At 42.8% G+C, this 16,297-nt stretch overlaps 1 protein-coding gene across 16 annotated transcripts in view; it reads left to right on the plus strand.

Annotated features, from left to right (window-relative positions):
- Positions 1-4,826: 4,826 nt before the first annotated feature.
- CFLAR (CASP8 and FADD like apoptosis regulator) overlaps positions 4,827-16,297 on the plus strand; it is a 43,194-nt gene continuing 31,723 nt past the window's right edge. For 5 of the 16 annotated variants that reach the window (XM_039217827.1, XM_039217840.1, XM_039217841.1 and 2 more), the window contains exon 1: positions 6,816-6,928. Coding sequence is in view for 1 of the 16 variants with exons in the window: in XM_039217843.1 (XP_039073774.1) it covers positions 6,793-6,876 (84 nt within the window). In the remaining 15 variants the exon portion in view is untranslated. Of the gene's footprint in view, positions 4,963-5,024; positions 5,688-6,516; positions 6,929-7,360; positions 7,555-15,616; positions 15,765-16,297 lie in introns of those variants that run through there. The other 11 variants (XM_039217830.1, XM_039217838.1, XM_039217839.1 and 8 more) reach the window with 10 other exon arrangements.

The following is a 16,297-nucleotide window of genomic DNA, read 5'->3' on the forward strand; positions in this document are numbered from 1 at the left end:
TATGCACCCCTATATTTACTGCAGCATTATTTACAATAGTCAAGTGTCCATCAATATATGAATGGAAAAAGACGTTTATACATATAGGCACACATACATACACATACAATGGAATATTAGTTGTAAAAAGGAATGAAATCTTAACATTTATGACAACATAGATGGACCTAGAGAGTATTATGCTGTGTTATACCCAGATCGCAGTATCCTCACCGACCAGAGACCACCAGGGAGACTGAGTCACACATGTAAAGGCAAAGGGCTTTATTACGGGCTTAAGCTCGGGCTCACAGACTTCACCAGCGCATGGGTCCGTGCTGAGAGCCTCGAACAAGGGCAGAGTAGGGTTTTTATGGGGTTTGAGATGGGGGAAGTTACAGAAGTTGTGACATGGGAACAGTGATCCAATCATAATTATTCAATATCATTGACAGCGGGTTTGACCATACACATTGTCTAGAGTATTCGTTACTTTTGGCGGGATCCAATTACAACATTTAGAGTACCTTTAAATTCAACCAATCACAGAGCGAGCCTAGCGGGGGGGAGAGTTGATGGGCAAAATAAGTGAAGGGGATTAAGAAGTACAGACTTCCAGTTATAAAAGAAGTAAGTTGGGACTGACTACAGCATAAGAAATGTTATTGTAATAACTTTGTTGACAAAAGCTGTATATACTTATAATTAACATTTTATAATGTATGTAATGTCAAATCACAATTACATACAATCAATTATGTATGTAATTGTCAAATTGTACACCTGAAACGAATATTGTATGTCAACTATAACTCAATTAAAAATGAAAAAAAATTGTATAGAAAATAGTACAAATTAATATTTCTTTTCTTCCTCTTAATTCGTTTAAAAAGCAATTGTATAAAGTAATATAATGGATTGTCATGCCTATAACACAGAAATTAATATATGTGAAATATGTTTGCCAATAATAGTACAATGGAGGTGGGTAGGAACAAAGCTATACTGGGGTAAGGATATGACTACAGATGGTAAAGTAATAATTGTACCAAAGTATTTTTGGATGTGTAACATTAATTGATGTGATATATAACAAAATACCACAAAGGGAGGGAAGAGGGAATAGAGCTATGTAGGAGTAAGATTTCTGTTTCATTGGAACTAGCTAGTATAAATCCCAGCTACCTCTGATTAGTTAAAATGTAAACGGCATATTTTTGAGTTATTGTTTTAGTGATTTCTCTAGGGTTTACTATTTACAATGTTTGGAGTTTCTTGGATGTGTTGGTTGTAATTTTTGAATACATTTGGGAAGATTTTAGCTCTTATTTCTTTGTATATTTTTTCTGCTTCTTTTCATTCTCTTCTTCTGGTATTCCCATTATGCACATGTGCTCCATAGTGTCGCACATTTCTCTAAGGCTCTCTTCATTTCTCTTTATTCTTTGGCTTGTATTATCTCCATCTATTTCCTAGTTAGCTTATTCTTTCTTCTGCCAGTTCAAATATACTGTTGAGCCCATAATAAAGTTATTTCAACTCCAGAATTTCTATTTGGTTCATTTTTTTTTTTTTAAATATTTTTATTTATTTCTAGGAGAGAGAGAGAGAGACAGCGTGAGCAGGGTAGGGTAAGAGAGAGAGGGAGATACAGACTCTGAAACAGGCTCCAGGCTCTGAGCTGGCAGTCAGCACAGAGCCCGACGCGGGGCTTGAACCCATGAACCGCGAGATCATGACCTAAGCGAAAGTCGGACACTTAACCGACTAAGCCACCCAGGCGCCCCTATTTGGTTCATTTCTATAATTTCTGAGTTACATCCCTCCTGTAGGGGCTGAATATCTCTTTATTGATATTCTCTATTTGATATGACATTATCATACTGATGGGGGAGTGTGGGGCAAACGGAGGGCAAAATATAGGCTAACAGCACCCACCCCCAGGTGGGATATGTTTGATATATGTGATATGTGACTTATGTTCCCCTGATATACATCTTAAGTGTCTCATACTGAGGTTTTATTAAATGGTAATAATTGGTGTTTCCCTACCAACAGCCTGCCCCTCAAGGTCCTGGAAACCTTGCTTCCAAAATGCCTTAGAGACTTATTCTATCCGTGACCCATCTGAGGTTATAAAATGAGTTATCCATCATGACCCCAGTGCAGCTCTTCTGCCTATGGGTCCTGTCCCACTGCTTTAATAAAATCACCTTTTTGCACCAAAGATGTCTTCAAGAATTCTTTCTTGGCCATTGGCTCTGGACCACCCCACCATCACCCCAAAACTTCATCAATATCTTTCTTATTTAATCCCACTTTTCTTTAGCTCTGTGAAAATATTTATAATGGCTAGTTTGAATTCTTTTTCTGATAAATCTGACATCAGGTTGCTCTCACAGGCAGTTTTTATTGCATATTTTTCCAGTGTATGAGTCATACCTTCCTGTTTCCTTGCATGCTTCCTTGTTTTTTGTTTGGAAACTGGCCATTTAATATATTACTAGTACCAACTCTGGGTACTTGGGTACTTGTTTTTCCTCCCTCTTCCTCCTCACTTTGTTATTGTTATTTGCTTGTTTATTTGTTTAGTGGCTGGCTGGGTTATTTTAGTAAGGTTTACTCTCCTCCCCTTAAATTTTGATGTTTTTATCCTAGTATTATGATAATTTGGGTACAGCTCCCTTTCTCCCATTTCCTGACCACACCCAGCTGTTAAATTTCAAAAGTTTTCTGTGTGATTGTTCTATTATTTTCAATGCCGTCCTGAGATATACATTTCTCTACAAATGGATCCAATCAACTTCTGGGCCCTTTGAAGCAATATTTTATGAGGTCAGTGTTACTATCTGTTCTCACTCAAGGAGGACTTCCCTCAACTGTCTTTATCTTTGTTCTCTCCAGCAAACTAGCAAACTTACAATTTAGCCCATATCTTCAATCTCCTCACAATTACCTAACACCACAACCCCCAGGTTTCTGAAAGCACTGCTTGGCTTAAATTTCTCCATGTTTGTTGCAAATGGAGTCACTTCCTTTTGGAAGAGATTTAGAGCTACCTGTTTCATGGACTGCCTGCTCTCCCCTCCCCTTCCCCCCTCCCCCCCATTAGAGAGCCAGGGCTTTGGGGCAGAGATAGTGACAAACTGAGTCACATATCTGCTCTTAGGGGCTGAACTCTAGGTAGAGGAGGGGGTAGTAGCCTGAGGTCCTCTGGCAATCTCTGTGGTTTGAACTACCGCTTCTGGAGTGTGGGTGATTTGGACCCTAGTATTCCCAGCATTCCAGCCCAAGGTTGATCCTCTATTCCATGAGTGGACTGGATGGGAGAAAGAATTCTCTATTGCTCAACCATGCTTACCCAGGATATAGCTGTAGTGTCAGGTACTAGGGGCTGGGTGAGAACTGCTGACATTCTGCTCTACCCACTGGGACTGTGGGGAGAGGAGGTCCTGTGTTCTTGATTGCAGCAGAGTGGGGTCTCTGCTGAGTAGAGAGGGTGAATCGGTCTTGGTTGAAATACCACAGATTCTCACTCGATTTTCTTATCACATTTTCATAGACTCCCTTGAATAGATGTTTTTTCTTAGGACTATTTCCAAGGGTTTAAATGATTATTTGTTGTTGTTTTAAAATTTTTAAATGTTTGTTTATTTTTGAGAGAGAGAGCATGAGCAGGTGAGGGCAGAGAGAGAGGGAGACACAGAATCTGAAGCAGGCTCCAGGCTCTGAGCTGTCAGCACAGAGCCCAACGTGGGGTTCGAACTCATTAACTGTGAGATCATGACCTGAGTCGAAGTCGGACGCTTAACCGACTGAGTCACTCAGGTGCCCCTAAATGATTATTTGTTTGCTTGTTTTAAAAAAATTTTCAGCAGTTTCACTGGGGAGTGGGTCATCTTGAGCTCCTCATGCTGTCAGGCCAGTAGTTAATCTCTTGGTGTTATTCTTGCAACTTTCCTATAAGCTTAAATTGATTTCAAGAAAAGTTAAGAAATAAAAAAAAAGACACACAAGAAAGTGGCTATTAGGAATAAACATTAAAATATAAAGTGCTTTTGCATTTGCAATTGATTATTATTCCCATAAATTGGTATCCAAACACTAGCAGTGCTTGCTTGCTCCTCAATGACAAAACTACTTTCAACAAACACTCTGGGTTCATGGCATATCCAGTTATTTAGGAAGAAGACAATTTTACTTTACCCTTCAAGTCTCTTTTGTCTGGTCTAAGAATTAAATTGGCATATGACAGATTAACAGGAAAATATAAAATTTAATTTCCTACCTATCAGGCAGTCAGTCATGTGAGGCTTCTGTATCATTCAGAGATAAAGAGAAGGGAGGGGTCAGGACGGGGACCTCAAAGGGAAGGAAGACAATTCACAGGAAGATGAAAAAGAGTAAATGTTTGGTAAACAAATGTTTGCTGGGCCTGACGGAAACATTGGGACAGTGAGAGGAATTTTAACAGACTTTGCTAAATTCTTCCCTGTCTAAAACACCTAGTTCATATTATACTGTAGTCCACTGTGGGATTAAGTCCCTTTCTAGAGCACGTCCAAATTCGTCTACACAGTTAGAGGGAGGGTCCGAGTTTTTTGTTTCTTAAAAATAATCACCCAAAACATCCACATGCCAAAGAAACACATTTTGGGGTGATATTTTTCTCCCCTACTCAGTGATAGAGGGTAGTAACAGCTGGTTGACTGTGGCACAGGAGTGTTTTAATTCAAAAGGACTCATTAGGGGCTGTGGGGGGAGGGTCTGTGAGCCTAACACAGTGAACCTAAGGCCATCAAGCTTTCTTAGCGATTTTTCCTGGGTGAGCATGGCCGATGGAGGCGTGACTGGCAGGAAGGGGCCACGTCCGCTTCCAGGCTTAGGCTTTCAGTTTCCTTTCTCCATCTTGACTACGATATTCTGCGTCAGTGTCAGCGAAGCCTGACAGGGCGGCCTAAGAGTCCCGCGGTGAGCAGGACGGTAAGGGCCGAGGGCTTTCCCCCCCCTCCCCCGCCCCCAGCTCCCCTCCCCCCTCCCCACATCCAAGACTCGAGGCTGGCGGGAGGGGGGGGGTCCTCCCTTGCCGCCCCTCCCGCCCTTCGCAGCTACTCGCGGACGCCCTTCCCGGAACTGGTCTAGGGCGGGAGATGCCAGGCAGGGGTGCGGGAAGAGTGGCCGGTGACTCAGTCCTGTAGGGTTCTTATCTCCAGTTGGACCGGCAGGCACCCTCGTGGGGGGGGTGGGGGGGGTGGGGAAGGGGCGGCAGGGGGCGGTGGCATCGGGATGAACCGCCAGACGAACCGGCCCCCTCTCCCCTGCCCTCCTTTACCCCCAGTTCTCAGCAGGGCTGCTGGAGGCTGCCAGCGTCCCGGGCGTTGCCCCGCGAGCCCCTACCCACCAGCCCACGTAACCCTTGCCTAACAGTGAAGCTGCAGAGGACGAGTAAACGTTGCTGAAAATTGAGAGTTGCTCAATTCCTGGAGTAAACTGTTCAAAAGAATTGGCTTTTTACTTTCGAAAAGTTGATAAGAAGCCTTTTCCCCGCAGGAGTACGTATGTGTTTCCGCCAGGGCAGCCGACCAGGCAGGAATTTTTACTTTCTCCCCGTAGCCTGGTGAAGTAGGTCAGGGTTGTTGTTTTTCACAGCTGTGCAATATGTATTTTGGCAAACTGCAGGGAGACTTTGCGAAAGTTTGGAATGACTGGTAAGATTTTGGTAAATCCTTAGCATAAACTTTTTCCCCGCTCCCATCCTCCCCCTCAAAAGAACTGGAAAATGTTGATTTCAAGATATTCTTTTTTGACTATGTCCGGATTGGGGCAGGAGGACATGTTCCTTTTAAACATTAACAGTGGAACAAGGCCAGTGAAGTACGTTTTTGGTTCAAGCGAACAGGAAATGAGTAAGGGCGTGGGTTAGTAAGGACGCTAAAGCTGCCTATTTTCATTTGTTAATTTTTGAAATGTGTTTACGCAATGAGACTGTAGTGTCATTGAGAGAATATGTCAAGCATTTGGACACCAACAGTAATCTACCCGGGTAATCTAAAACTAAACTGGGCTCTGGTGGGCTTGACCTACTTTAGTTAAGATATTTCAGATATGAGGAACAAAATTTTTGGTATTTTCCCTCCGGTGGTACTCCTAAATAATCTTACCAAAAAGTTTCATTAGGAAAAAAAACTTGGCTTAACTCCAAAATTAAAAAAAAAAAAGAAGACTCGAATTTCAAAAGGAATTTTGAATGTTTGCCATACAGAAATTTTCACTTTTCATGTTACCTTGTGTTTTACTTACAGCTTCTGGGATGGAGGTCCTGATTAAAATAGCCTTTTCTAACGACTTCATGTTTTATATTTCTGTTTGTTACCCGACTTTTGCACTTACCTTTAACACTATATTACTTACTAGCTCGCATCCGCTTTAAGGTGAATGAATCCGCCTGCAGGTGTGCAGGGGTGAAGTGCACCTTGTCTCTTGGGAGGGGTGGCGGGGGGCCTACTGCAAATTGAAACGGAAGTAGGTTTGGTCTCTGCGGTGCCCGCGAGTCCGACCCTTACTCTCGGTGGGGAGGTGGGGCGTAGCCGCCGCACCCGCCGAGTCTCCCCGAGCAGCACGTTCGTTCCCGGGAGCGCCACGTGGGCCCTTTGCTTACGCAATGGAGAGTTTCGGGACAGCAGCGCGTGTGCTCTCGTGGAGTTTTTTAGGTGCGGGGGCTGAGGGTTCTGGAGCCTTAAGTCTCTTGTGGGCGGCGTGGAAGAGGCGCACAGGGGCTCAGCTAGAAGAGGCTCCCGGAAAGCCCTCTGGGGAATGTACCTGTTGATGAGTGCGACGCCCACCTCCAGTTCCGGAGTCCTCCCAACGCGGTTTCTCCCAGCGGCAGGTCCCGCACTGGTGGGTGTCCTTCCCGCCCGAGATCCAGTGGGAAGAGCGGGTCTACCCGGGCGTGAGTAGACTAAGAATCCTGTCCGTCTCTCCTTTCTCGACCTGCGCCCCCTTCCGGGAGTCGCCCTGGGCTCCGGGACTGTCTGGGCACTCACTCTCTCTGACCCTGGCAGAAAAGGATTGAGCCGCTTTTAGCCCTTGCTGGTTCTGGAACTTCCTGGGGACTCACCTACAGCAGCCTAAGTCTCGAGGCGTGTCGCTTTTTTTTTTTTTTTTTTTTTTTTTAATAAGCCTGAGGAACGGACTCTGTTGGGTTATTTCTTCTTTTGTAGGGCCGCAAAAGTTAATTAAACTCGTGTTTATGGACTGAACTGACTCCTTTCCTTTGATTCAGTGTAATCCTACCAACGTTTTCTGAGCTTCTATGGGCCAGGCCGAATTCTGGGTGCTGGGGTCATAGAGACGGAACTGAACTTGGTTCCTTCCCCCAGAGGCCCTCAGAGTGCTTGGGGAAGACGGAGCAAAGTTATCTACACTGGTAACTTGGACTCAAGACGGTCTAGAGGGAGGCCACTGACGGGAGGAACGGGAGGAAGATGAGGGGGCCAGTTGGAGCAGTAAGTCAGGTAACAGAGGGCAACGTGCACTCAACCTTCATTCTTGTTTTCCTTACTATACATCAGTGAGGTAAGAAACACTATTATTGCAATGCCCTATTTCTCCTTTATGTTCAGCTTCTGTAATCTCCTCTTGGAAGACTTCATAACCCACCCACAAACGCTCCCTTTTTCTACACTTTCATACACTCCATGGCTGTCTTTACACATAACCATAGAATCCCACTTAGCACTTAGAAACTTTTCAGTTAGTTGTATTACAATTTTCTGTGTTAAAATTCACGCAGAGTAAATAGAGAAAGCCCTCAGGAGTCTATTCCCTAACATAACCAAAGGTTGCAGTGTAGTGTCTTTTTCAGACATTTACACACCCAAATTCAGCTTTTTAAGTGTTTTTAAATATACATTTTTTGCTCTTTTGTTTTCTTGTTTTGTATGACGCTGTTCAACAGCATTTCAGAACTTTTTTTTTTCTATTAACATCTTTACTTTTCTCAGATGTAATTTCACACCCCTCTGATGTCAGTGTTTCTAATGAGAGAGTTCCCCCCCAATGACCACCTTTCTTGATTCTGAGAATATGTGTATCTACAATTTACATTTAATTCATCTGATTGCTCATATGCCTCCAGTGTTTTTTGTCCCTCAATTCTGGTTTAGAGAAGTAATTTCTTCTTTGACTCCATGCACATATGAATGAATGATGAATATGTATATATTTTAATATTTTCTTTCTAGATAAAATTGCTTTTTTCTCTAATGGTCTCTGCTTTTAGCCACATTGTCTTTATTTGGTCTTTTAAGTTTTTGTGCAAAAAACAGCTTCCTCATTGTTTTCCTCTTATTCTATATGTTGGGTTGTTATTTTAGGTAATTTAGTACTTATGAAAGAATTAAACTTCACCAATGTGACACCAAGCTTATCTATATATTCAAGATGGTTTGTGTCTTCTACATGGAGCCCTTTGATTGGAGAAATTAACCCATTTTATTTACATTAAAATCTATATACTTCAGTTTTTCAGTGTAATTGAAAAATCCTCTTGTAGCTATGTGCTCCAAGGTTTAAAATATTCCCCAGGGTGGGGCGCCTCGGTGGCTTAGTCGGTTAAGCGTCCAACTTTCGCTTAGGTCATGATCTCGCGGTTCGTGGGTTCAAGCCCCGCATCGGGCTCTGTGCTGACTGCCAGCTCAGAGCCTGGAGCCTGTTTCAGTCTGTGACTCCCTCTCTCTCTGACCTTCCCCTGCTCACGCTGTCTCTCTCTCTCTCTCTATCTCCTAGAAAAAAAAAAAAAACATTTAAAATATTCCCCAGGGTAATGGCTTCATTTTATCATCTGATAAGCTTCCATATCTACTTGTCAAGTTCTTGAGTTGTTTTTTTTTTAACTTCTTTCAGATCTTTCTATTAGCTTACTATATTTTGTTTGTTTATTTTGGTTTTGGACTTTACCTGAAGCTTTCAACAAGTATAGTTTTTAAAATCAGTGATCTTTATTTCAAAGGGTCGACACATGAAGATCTTGCTTGGATGCTATCTGGTGAATAAATTAAATTCCTTGCAAGAATTACTGAAGCTTGATTCAGAGTTGAATAAAATAAATAAATAATTCCCTTCATTTAGCATTTACTGAGCATCTGCATTTACCGAGTCTATCTTTTCACCCGGGTTGTAAACAGGAATGCCAAAGAACTTAGAAAGAGGAATGAAGCAGGAAATAAGCTGGAAACAGGTACCAGAAATAGTAATGGGGTTGAAACAAATGAAGAAATTTTTCTTTTTTACTTTTCTCCATTTTCCAGATTTTCCAATAGCATGCAAGTAGTGCTTTTTATAATTAGAAGAAAGAATGCTATAAAAATAAGTTTAAGAGCTTTATATCTCTAGTATTATGTATAACTTGTGATTTGGAACAGGACTTGGCCCTTTAGCTACTAGAGGATCCATTGTATAAAATGAGCAAATATACCTATTAGGTTGAATTTGTTTAAGTTTATTTATTTATTTTGAGACGCAGAGTGCAATCAAGGGAGGGACAGACAGAGAGGGAGAGAGAGAGAACCCCAATATGGAGCTCAAACTCCGGAACTGAACCGTGAGATCACGACCTGAGCCGAAATCAAGAATTGGACTCCCGGGGCACCTGGGTGTCTCAGTTGGTTAAGCATCCGACTTTGCCTAGGGTCGTGATCTCATGGTCTGTGAGTTTGAGCCCCTCATCGGGCTCTGTGCTAACAGCTCAGAGCCTGGAGCCTGTTTTGGATTCTGTGTCTCTCTCTCTTTGTCCCTCCCCAGCCTGTGCATGCACCCTCTCTCTTGCTCTCTCTCTCTCTCAAAAAATACATAAATTAAAAAAAAAAAAAGAGTTGGACTCTCAACTGACTGAGCCACCCAGGCACCCCTAGGTTGAATTTTTAATTCAAGCTAGTTTTGTATAGATGGGCCTCAGAGAATATCTACTAAATATTTTATTTTACTGTGGCATAACTGATACCTTGGACAGATAAGGTTGTTTCTTGACCCTCTTTCGAGTATTTTGATGAAAACCTTGAGAAGAGGGAAGGTGTATCTTCCTGATAGCAGTTGCATGGTGATAAAGATGACACCAAACAGCCGTAGGATAGTGTGAAGCATTTACTGCATTCATCAGTTTACTCTGAGGCTTCAATTTCCTCAACAACAACAAAAAGCACAGGCAAACCTGAGTGTAAGCAAGATTCCAAATTTTAATGCTTCAGCAAAGCCAGAGTTCAGAGACCCAATCTTACTTCCAAGTAGTGCAAAGAAGGGCTGTGACCTAGCCTTAGTTCTTTGTAGGTGTCTGAGCCATACAAGGGATTAGTAATTTTTCTTAAGTTTGTTTATTTTGAGAGAGACAGAGGAGGGGCAGAGAGAGAGGAGAGAAAGGAATCCTAAGCAAGCTCTGAGCTCTGTGCTGTCAGTGCAGAGCCTGACGTGGGGCTCCAGCCCATGAAGCCATGAGACCAAGAGTTGGATGCTTGGCTGGCTGAGTCACCCAGGTACCCCAAGGTATTAGTAATTTTATTGATGTCCTATTTGAGGGAAGATTTCTTTAAATTTAGGCATCTTTGAGTCCCTCCTATGAGAATTATACCGCACACAGAGGACCAGCCTAGAGACTTAGCAAAAATGAAAATCCTTATACATAAATCTTAGGGTTTTAGAAATTGTGATAAGTGCAAAGGATAAAATTTTAGCTAAAGGTACTGGAAGATGTACCTTTTGTTAAAATGTCTTGGCTAGAGACGTTGTATTCTGCCTCTTCAAGGTGAGGTCCTACCAGGTCGTAGGAAGTCCTGCATGAGGACTTACCCAGCCACTTAAGCCACTCTTAACCAATAGCATTGTCACCCCTTATATTTGCACAAGCTACCTTTCACAGTCTGTTTCCTGGATCTAACAACCAGGTTCCAACTTGCTTCCTTACATTATATCTGCTCCAACAACAGGTCCATCTTGCTTCCTTGTACATTGTGAAAGGATGAATAGGCATTACACACGTTCAGGCCTGCTGGAGCTGTGTAATGATGACCAGTCTGTTTTTGGCAGGCCTGGCCAGGGCTCGCTACAGCCTAATGAAAGTGAATGAGAACCTACCAATCCTCAAGGACCCCACCGCATATGACACGTACCCAACTAGAATCAGGCAAATGCCAGAGAAGAGTTCAAACAGTGCTATGAAGCAGCAGGAGATGACTTGACTTTGGGGATCGAGATAAGCTTATGGAAGAGAAGTCTTGAAAGGTGGGATAGAATTTCAATAGGCGGAGGCTGGGAAGTAGGGAGGAGCTTTCCAAATGAAGGCAAATGCTTGAGCAAAGAGGTTGGGACAGAAAAGCACTGTCCAGGGAACATGGAGATATCTATTTGCAGTGAGTTTAATTATGGGGTGGGCAGATCTCTTAGATATTCTTGGGAAGATACTCTTAGGTACTTGGACTAAGGAGGAGAAGTTTGCCCTTGAGGAAATTTAACTTTGGTTAAGATGGAGTGGGCCATTGCATTAAATGGATTTACATTTATTGCCCCTGATGATTCTGCTTTGTTTTTGTATCCGATTAGACTATTTATAATCTCCTTTCTTTCTAGATCCTTTCTCACTCTGTGGTTCTTTCACTCCGCATTTTCTGCAGCTTCTATGTGACTGTTATAAAACAGGGAGGTAATTGGCAGTAATGTTATGTTGGCATTTGTGGGAGCTTCCCTGAGAGTCATGGGCCCGAGCTTCTTTAAAGAACTTCATAAAAATATCTTCTAGGGGAACACCTGGCTGGCTCAGTCAGTAGACCATGTGACTTTGATCTCAGAATTGTGAGTTCAAGCCCCATGTGGGTGTGGAACCTACTTAAAAAAAGAAAAAAAGTTTTAAAGTTTTAAAAAAACTTTAATTAGAAGTAATTTTATGTCTTTTTATAACTGAGATTATCTATTGTTTGTAGGCAATTTGCTATAATTGAAGTGCGTGGCTTGTGAAGCCAAATCATGTTTTAGTACATATATTTTAGCAACTAACGCATAATAGTGGTCAGTAACATCTCAAATTGGAGTGTTTATGGCTCAGCCTCAGTACATGGTCATCTAGATTATGTTTGAGTATGTATCTGCCTCATCCCAGAAATCAGGAACCACATGATGATCTTTATTTATAGATCTATTATTTATAGACCTCATTTTAAACATCTGTGTGTGTGGGGTTGTGCAAAATGGCATTTCATGCACTCTCTTAGGTTTAAAATGCCTCCGATGGAGGAGGAAAGATGGGTTCATTGTATTAGCTGCTTGAATTGTTACACACACTGCCCACCTCCACAGATTCTGTACACAAATGGGAGAAAGGTGGGTTCTGTTAGGTTCCACAACTCCTGTGAAATGGCTACATTCTCTTTTGCCCAGGGCCATGTAACCCCTTCTCCTTTATCCTTTCAGAATCTTCTGGGTGACTCTCTCAGGGACTTTATGTTCATATCTCAGCGGGGATTTTCAGATACCTGAAAGTTCCAGGTTTGCATGCTGCTTTCTACAGCTGGCAAGGCTGGCTTTTCTCCATCACTGTCCAGTTTTGTGGTGTTTCTGGGAAATTGCATTTGCTTTCATACTGTGACCACATTTGTTTGTTTGTTTTCATGCCATGCCATGACCTTGCTTCATATACAGAACCACTACAAAGAATGGAATATTTAGTATGTCTTTGGATAGGTCAAGGTATAATGGGAACCGGTTATGATGGTGGCTGAGCTACTGATTACAGAGAATGTTATGTACTTTAGATACCAGATGGTTTGGAGGCAACATTGACATCCTGTGAGAAAGATTTAAAAGACTGACTTAAGTTAACCACACTTTACTGTCACCTATGGGGCTAATGCTGGTTACCAGGGAGGTATGTTCATAGTACTGTGATGATACAAAAAAGTTTCTGGCCAAGTCTGTGTGTGCTTTTCCCAGGAAAGCTTTGCACAGTGGGAGATGCTTCAGCTGGCCCTGAAAGCTGAGAAGGCTTTTGTTGTTGTTTGTTTGTTTGTTTGCTAGACATGTATGTCAGTGTAAGAGGGCAGTTCAAGTAAAGACATAGAGGCATGGGAAAGAACTCTGTGTTGAGATTAGGTTGAAGCCAAATATGCAAAGCATGTATTAATGAGAGATGAAGGCAGATGCTGGGCCTTGAATGCAAAGAAAATTGGAACCTACAATGGAGATGAGGCATCATTGGAAGGTTTAATATAACTAAGGAAAATGACTTAGTTCAGGCATGAGCTTTATAAAGTTCATTCTGACAGGAGATTGATTTGGAGAGGTTGAGACCATAGGCAGGGAGAACAGAAAGGTCAGGGGAAAAGTCTGGGCGAAAGACAGTTGCTAGAAGGTAATTGCCAGGAGAAGTTGCTGAAAGAGGGTACTGAGGAGTCAGAGAAGGTTAGGGAGGGATTGCGTAGGGTATAGTGGTCTGAGGTGAACCAAAGAAAAGTTTCCAGGAGGGATTAATCAGCAGCGTCAGACGCAGTAGTGTGCCCATGTAAAGAGGGCTTCCAAGTGACTTTGGATGTAGCCACTAGGAGGTCACCAAGTCCCCTGCAAGAGCACCATCAGCAGGACTGGGATACTAGAGTGAGCCAAGTAAGGCACTCGTTTCAGGCACAACATTTAAGAGAGTGCTCAAAAACTCAGCAATCAAGATAAATAATATTTTAGAGTAATGTTTTGAAAAAATTTGACATTATTGCAAAAAAATCACAATGAACAAAATATCAAAACTTAGAATAGAGACAGCGTCAGTATTCCTGATTTTTCTTTTGCCTCAGGTTCCAGTATGGCTTGGCATGGAGTATCATTATGTAAGGGATATGGTGGGAGGGAGGATGCAGATAGGGGCATATTGAGGAGTGAATTGAGGTCGTGGGAGTTGAAGCACTGAGTGCAGACTCTTCCTTCATAAGGTTCCAGCTTTCTGTGAAGGGAAATAAAGTGAAAGGGTGTTTGTCCTTGGGATCTCAGGCTTAAGGTCTTTTTTAAAAAAAAAAGATTATTTTTTTAAATGGGAGAAACTTGAACATATTTATAGTCTGGAGGTGGAGAGAGGTTGATGAAAGAGTATTTGTAGGGGCTCACAGACACAAACGGCATAGGTGGTATAAGGTGGATAGCCCTGGCAAGGTGAAGGGTAGCAGGTGCTAGCCCCACAGTGGGAAGGTGCAGCGTTGTGGGAACTTACTCCTGATAAATGGCAAGGTCAACTGAGGAGGAATGGCACCAGTAGGTGGTGAAAGTTAGATTTCTTAGACAGCTGTGGGGAAGGAGCTGACCAAGGTCCAGTGACAGCAATTGCTGAGTAACAGTAAGGGGCCAGGTCAGGTTGAAAGCCACAAGGGTTTGATGTGATCTTTCCCTCTCTCCTGGGCATGACTTGCTACTCCAAATGTATGAGTGGGGGAGACTCACATAGGATGCTGGAGTGGCCAACCATCCTGGTTTGCCCAAGACTGAGGGGTTTCTTGATGACACAGACAGGACTTTCAGTGCTAAAACTGGAAAGTTCTGGTAAATCAGGATGAGTCATATACCAAAGAGCTGGTGGTCAGGAGGCAAAAGGGAAAGATAATGGCAGGTGCTGGTCAGAGAGTTTGCCTGTGCTCTAGGTCCAGTCCGGGGAGAAAAAGAAGTGAGGCCATTACCTGGTAGCAACTTGTGAACACTCCAGTTATTCACTGTTCATTCAACAAATACTAATTGAGTGCCTACTATGAGTTAGGCACTGGGGTCCTTGCCCAGGATTTAGCCCCAAAGAAGATATAAATGCCCTCATAGATTATCCTTCTGTGGTGGCTAAGTTCAGTTGGTGCTCCGAACCCATTCCCATCTTTTGTCTAGAGGATAGAACATTACAAACTGCTTTTCTTAGACTCCCTAGTTCTGCCAAGTAGGTATGTTCAGGCAAGATTTGTAAACAGAAGCGAGGTAGAGGCCAATAGCTGGCTGCTTTTCTTAGTTTCTCTGTCGGCAGGTACGGTGGTGGTGAGGGAGGGATTTGGGCAGCAGCAGTTGCGGTGTCCAGTCACCAGCTTTAGAGGTGTTGGAAGTAGGTAGGGTGGTCGGCTGCTTTCTGATTTCTGGGTCACTCCCATGCAGGTAAGCAGAAGGCAGTACTCCCAGTGACGGCCTCCTGATTCCCCACGGTCCTGGCTGAAACAAGATCTTTCGGGGTGCTATAGGAGGTTTTCTCAGAAGCCCAGGCAGCAGCCCTTTCCTCCAACCCTTGCAACAGTTTTATAAGCACCCGTATTACATGTATTTGTGCTGAAAATACCTGGAGTGGTTTTGTTTCTAGAACCCGATACCACCCCTTCTATTAGTCAGTGTTGTGGATTTTAACTCTGGCAACATCATCTTTGTTTAGTGTTTTAGATGGCATCCGTCCCATGACTTCCACGTGAGAAATGAAACTGGAACCAGTCTTAGTTGCTTTGGTTGTGAAGATTGGGGACAGTTTGAAGCACCGTGGAGATTTTGTGTAGGTGTGGAAAAGAAGAATTAAACTAGAATTTGCCAGTAAGGGGAGGAAAGAAAAGGGGGATTTCTCACAAATTTTAGAAAATATACCCAGATGCCAGTTTTGTCTGGCCAGAGAAGGTGAACTGCTTAAAACAGTAGAGTGAAACCAAACTGACAGAATATTAACTGATCAGGAGGACTGGGTATTTGAAAGCAAGAAAGAAAAAGATCACGCATTTGTCCCTCAGCACCTGTAAGTGACTTCTAAGAAGGTGAGTGGAGTGCGGAGCTGGGCAGCTCAGGCAGTGGTATTGCAGCGGGGAGGGAGGCAACTGGCAAGCAGTGAGCACTGTCCTTTCATGGAACTCTAAAGAGCTCATTCTACCTGCCACTCCCTCCCAACCCCCTTTCCCCATCTTTGAACCATGCTAAATAAAATCTGACCTGTTCTTTTGGAGAATACCTTTAGGATGCCTCTAGCCTTTCTTGTTCTGATGTTTGTCTAAATATGCACCAGGGAAACTCTAAAAGCTTTCTGAATGCTATGAGTTGGTTTCTATACAGCATGCTCTGCTTCTTCCCTACCTCCTGCCCTATACCTGTATTTTCTCTATACAGTGCTTGTTAACTGAACTGATAAAGGCTGGGTGTGGAAGAGAAAAAACTAATTTTTTTTACTTTGAAAATGTATAGGGTTTCCCTTTGGCTTATTACAGTTTTCTAATTTTATTGTACTGTGGTCAGAGAATGTGGTATGAGGCACATTTATTTTGATATCTGTATACCTATTTCTCTGCTTATAAAG

This window comes from Hyaena hyaena, unplaced genomic scaffold, assembly GCF_003009895.1.
Source record: "Hyaena hyaena isolate Hyena2069 unplaced genomic scaffold, ASM300989v1 scaffold_724, whole genome shotgun sequence".
Classification (NCBI taxonomy): Eukaryota; Metazoa; Chordata; class Mammalia; order Carnivora; family Hyaenidae; genus Hyaena; species Hyaena hyaena.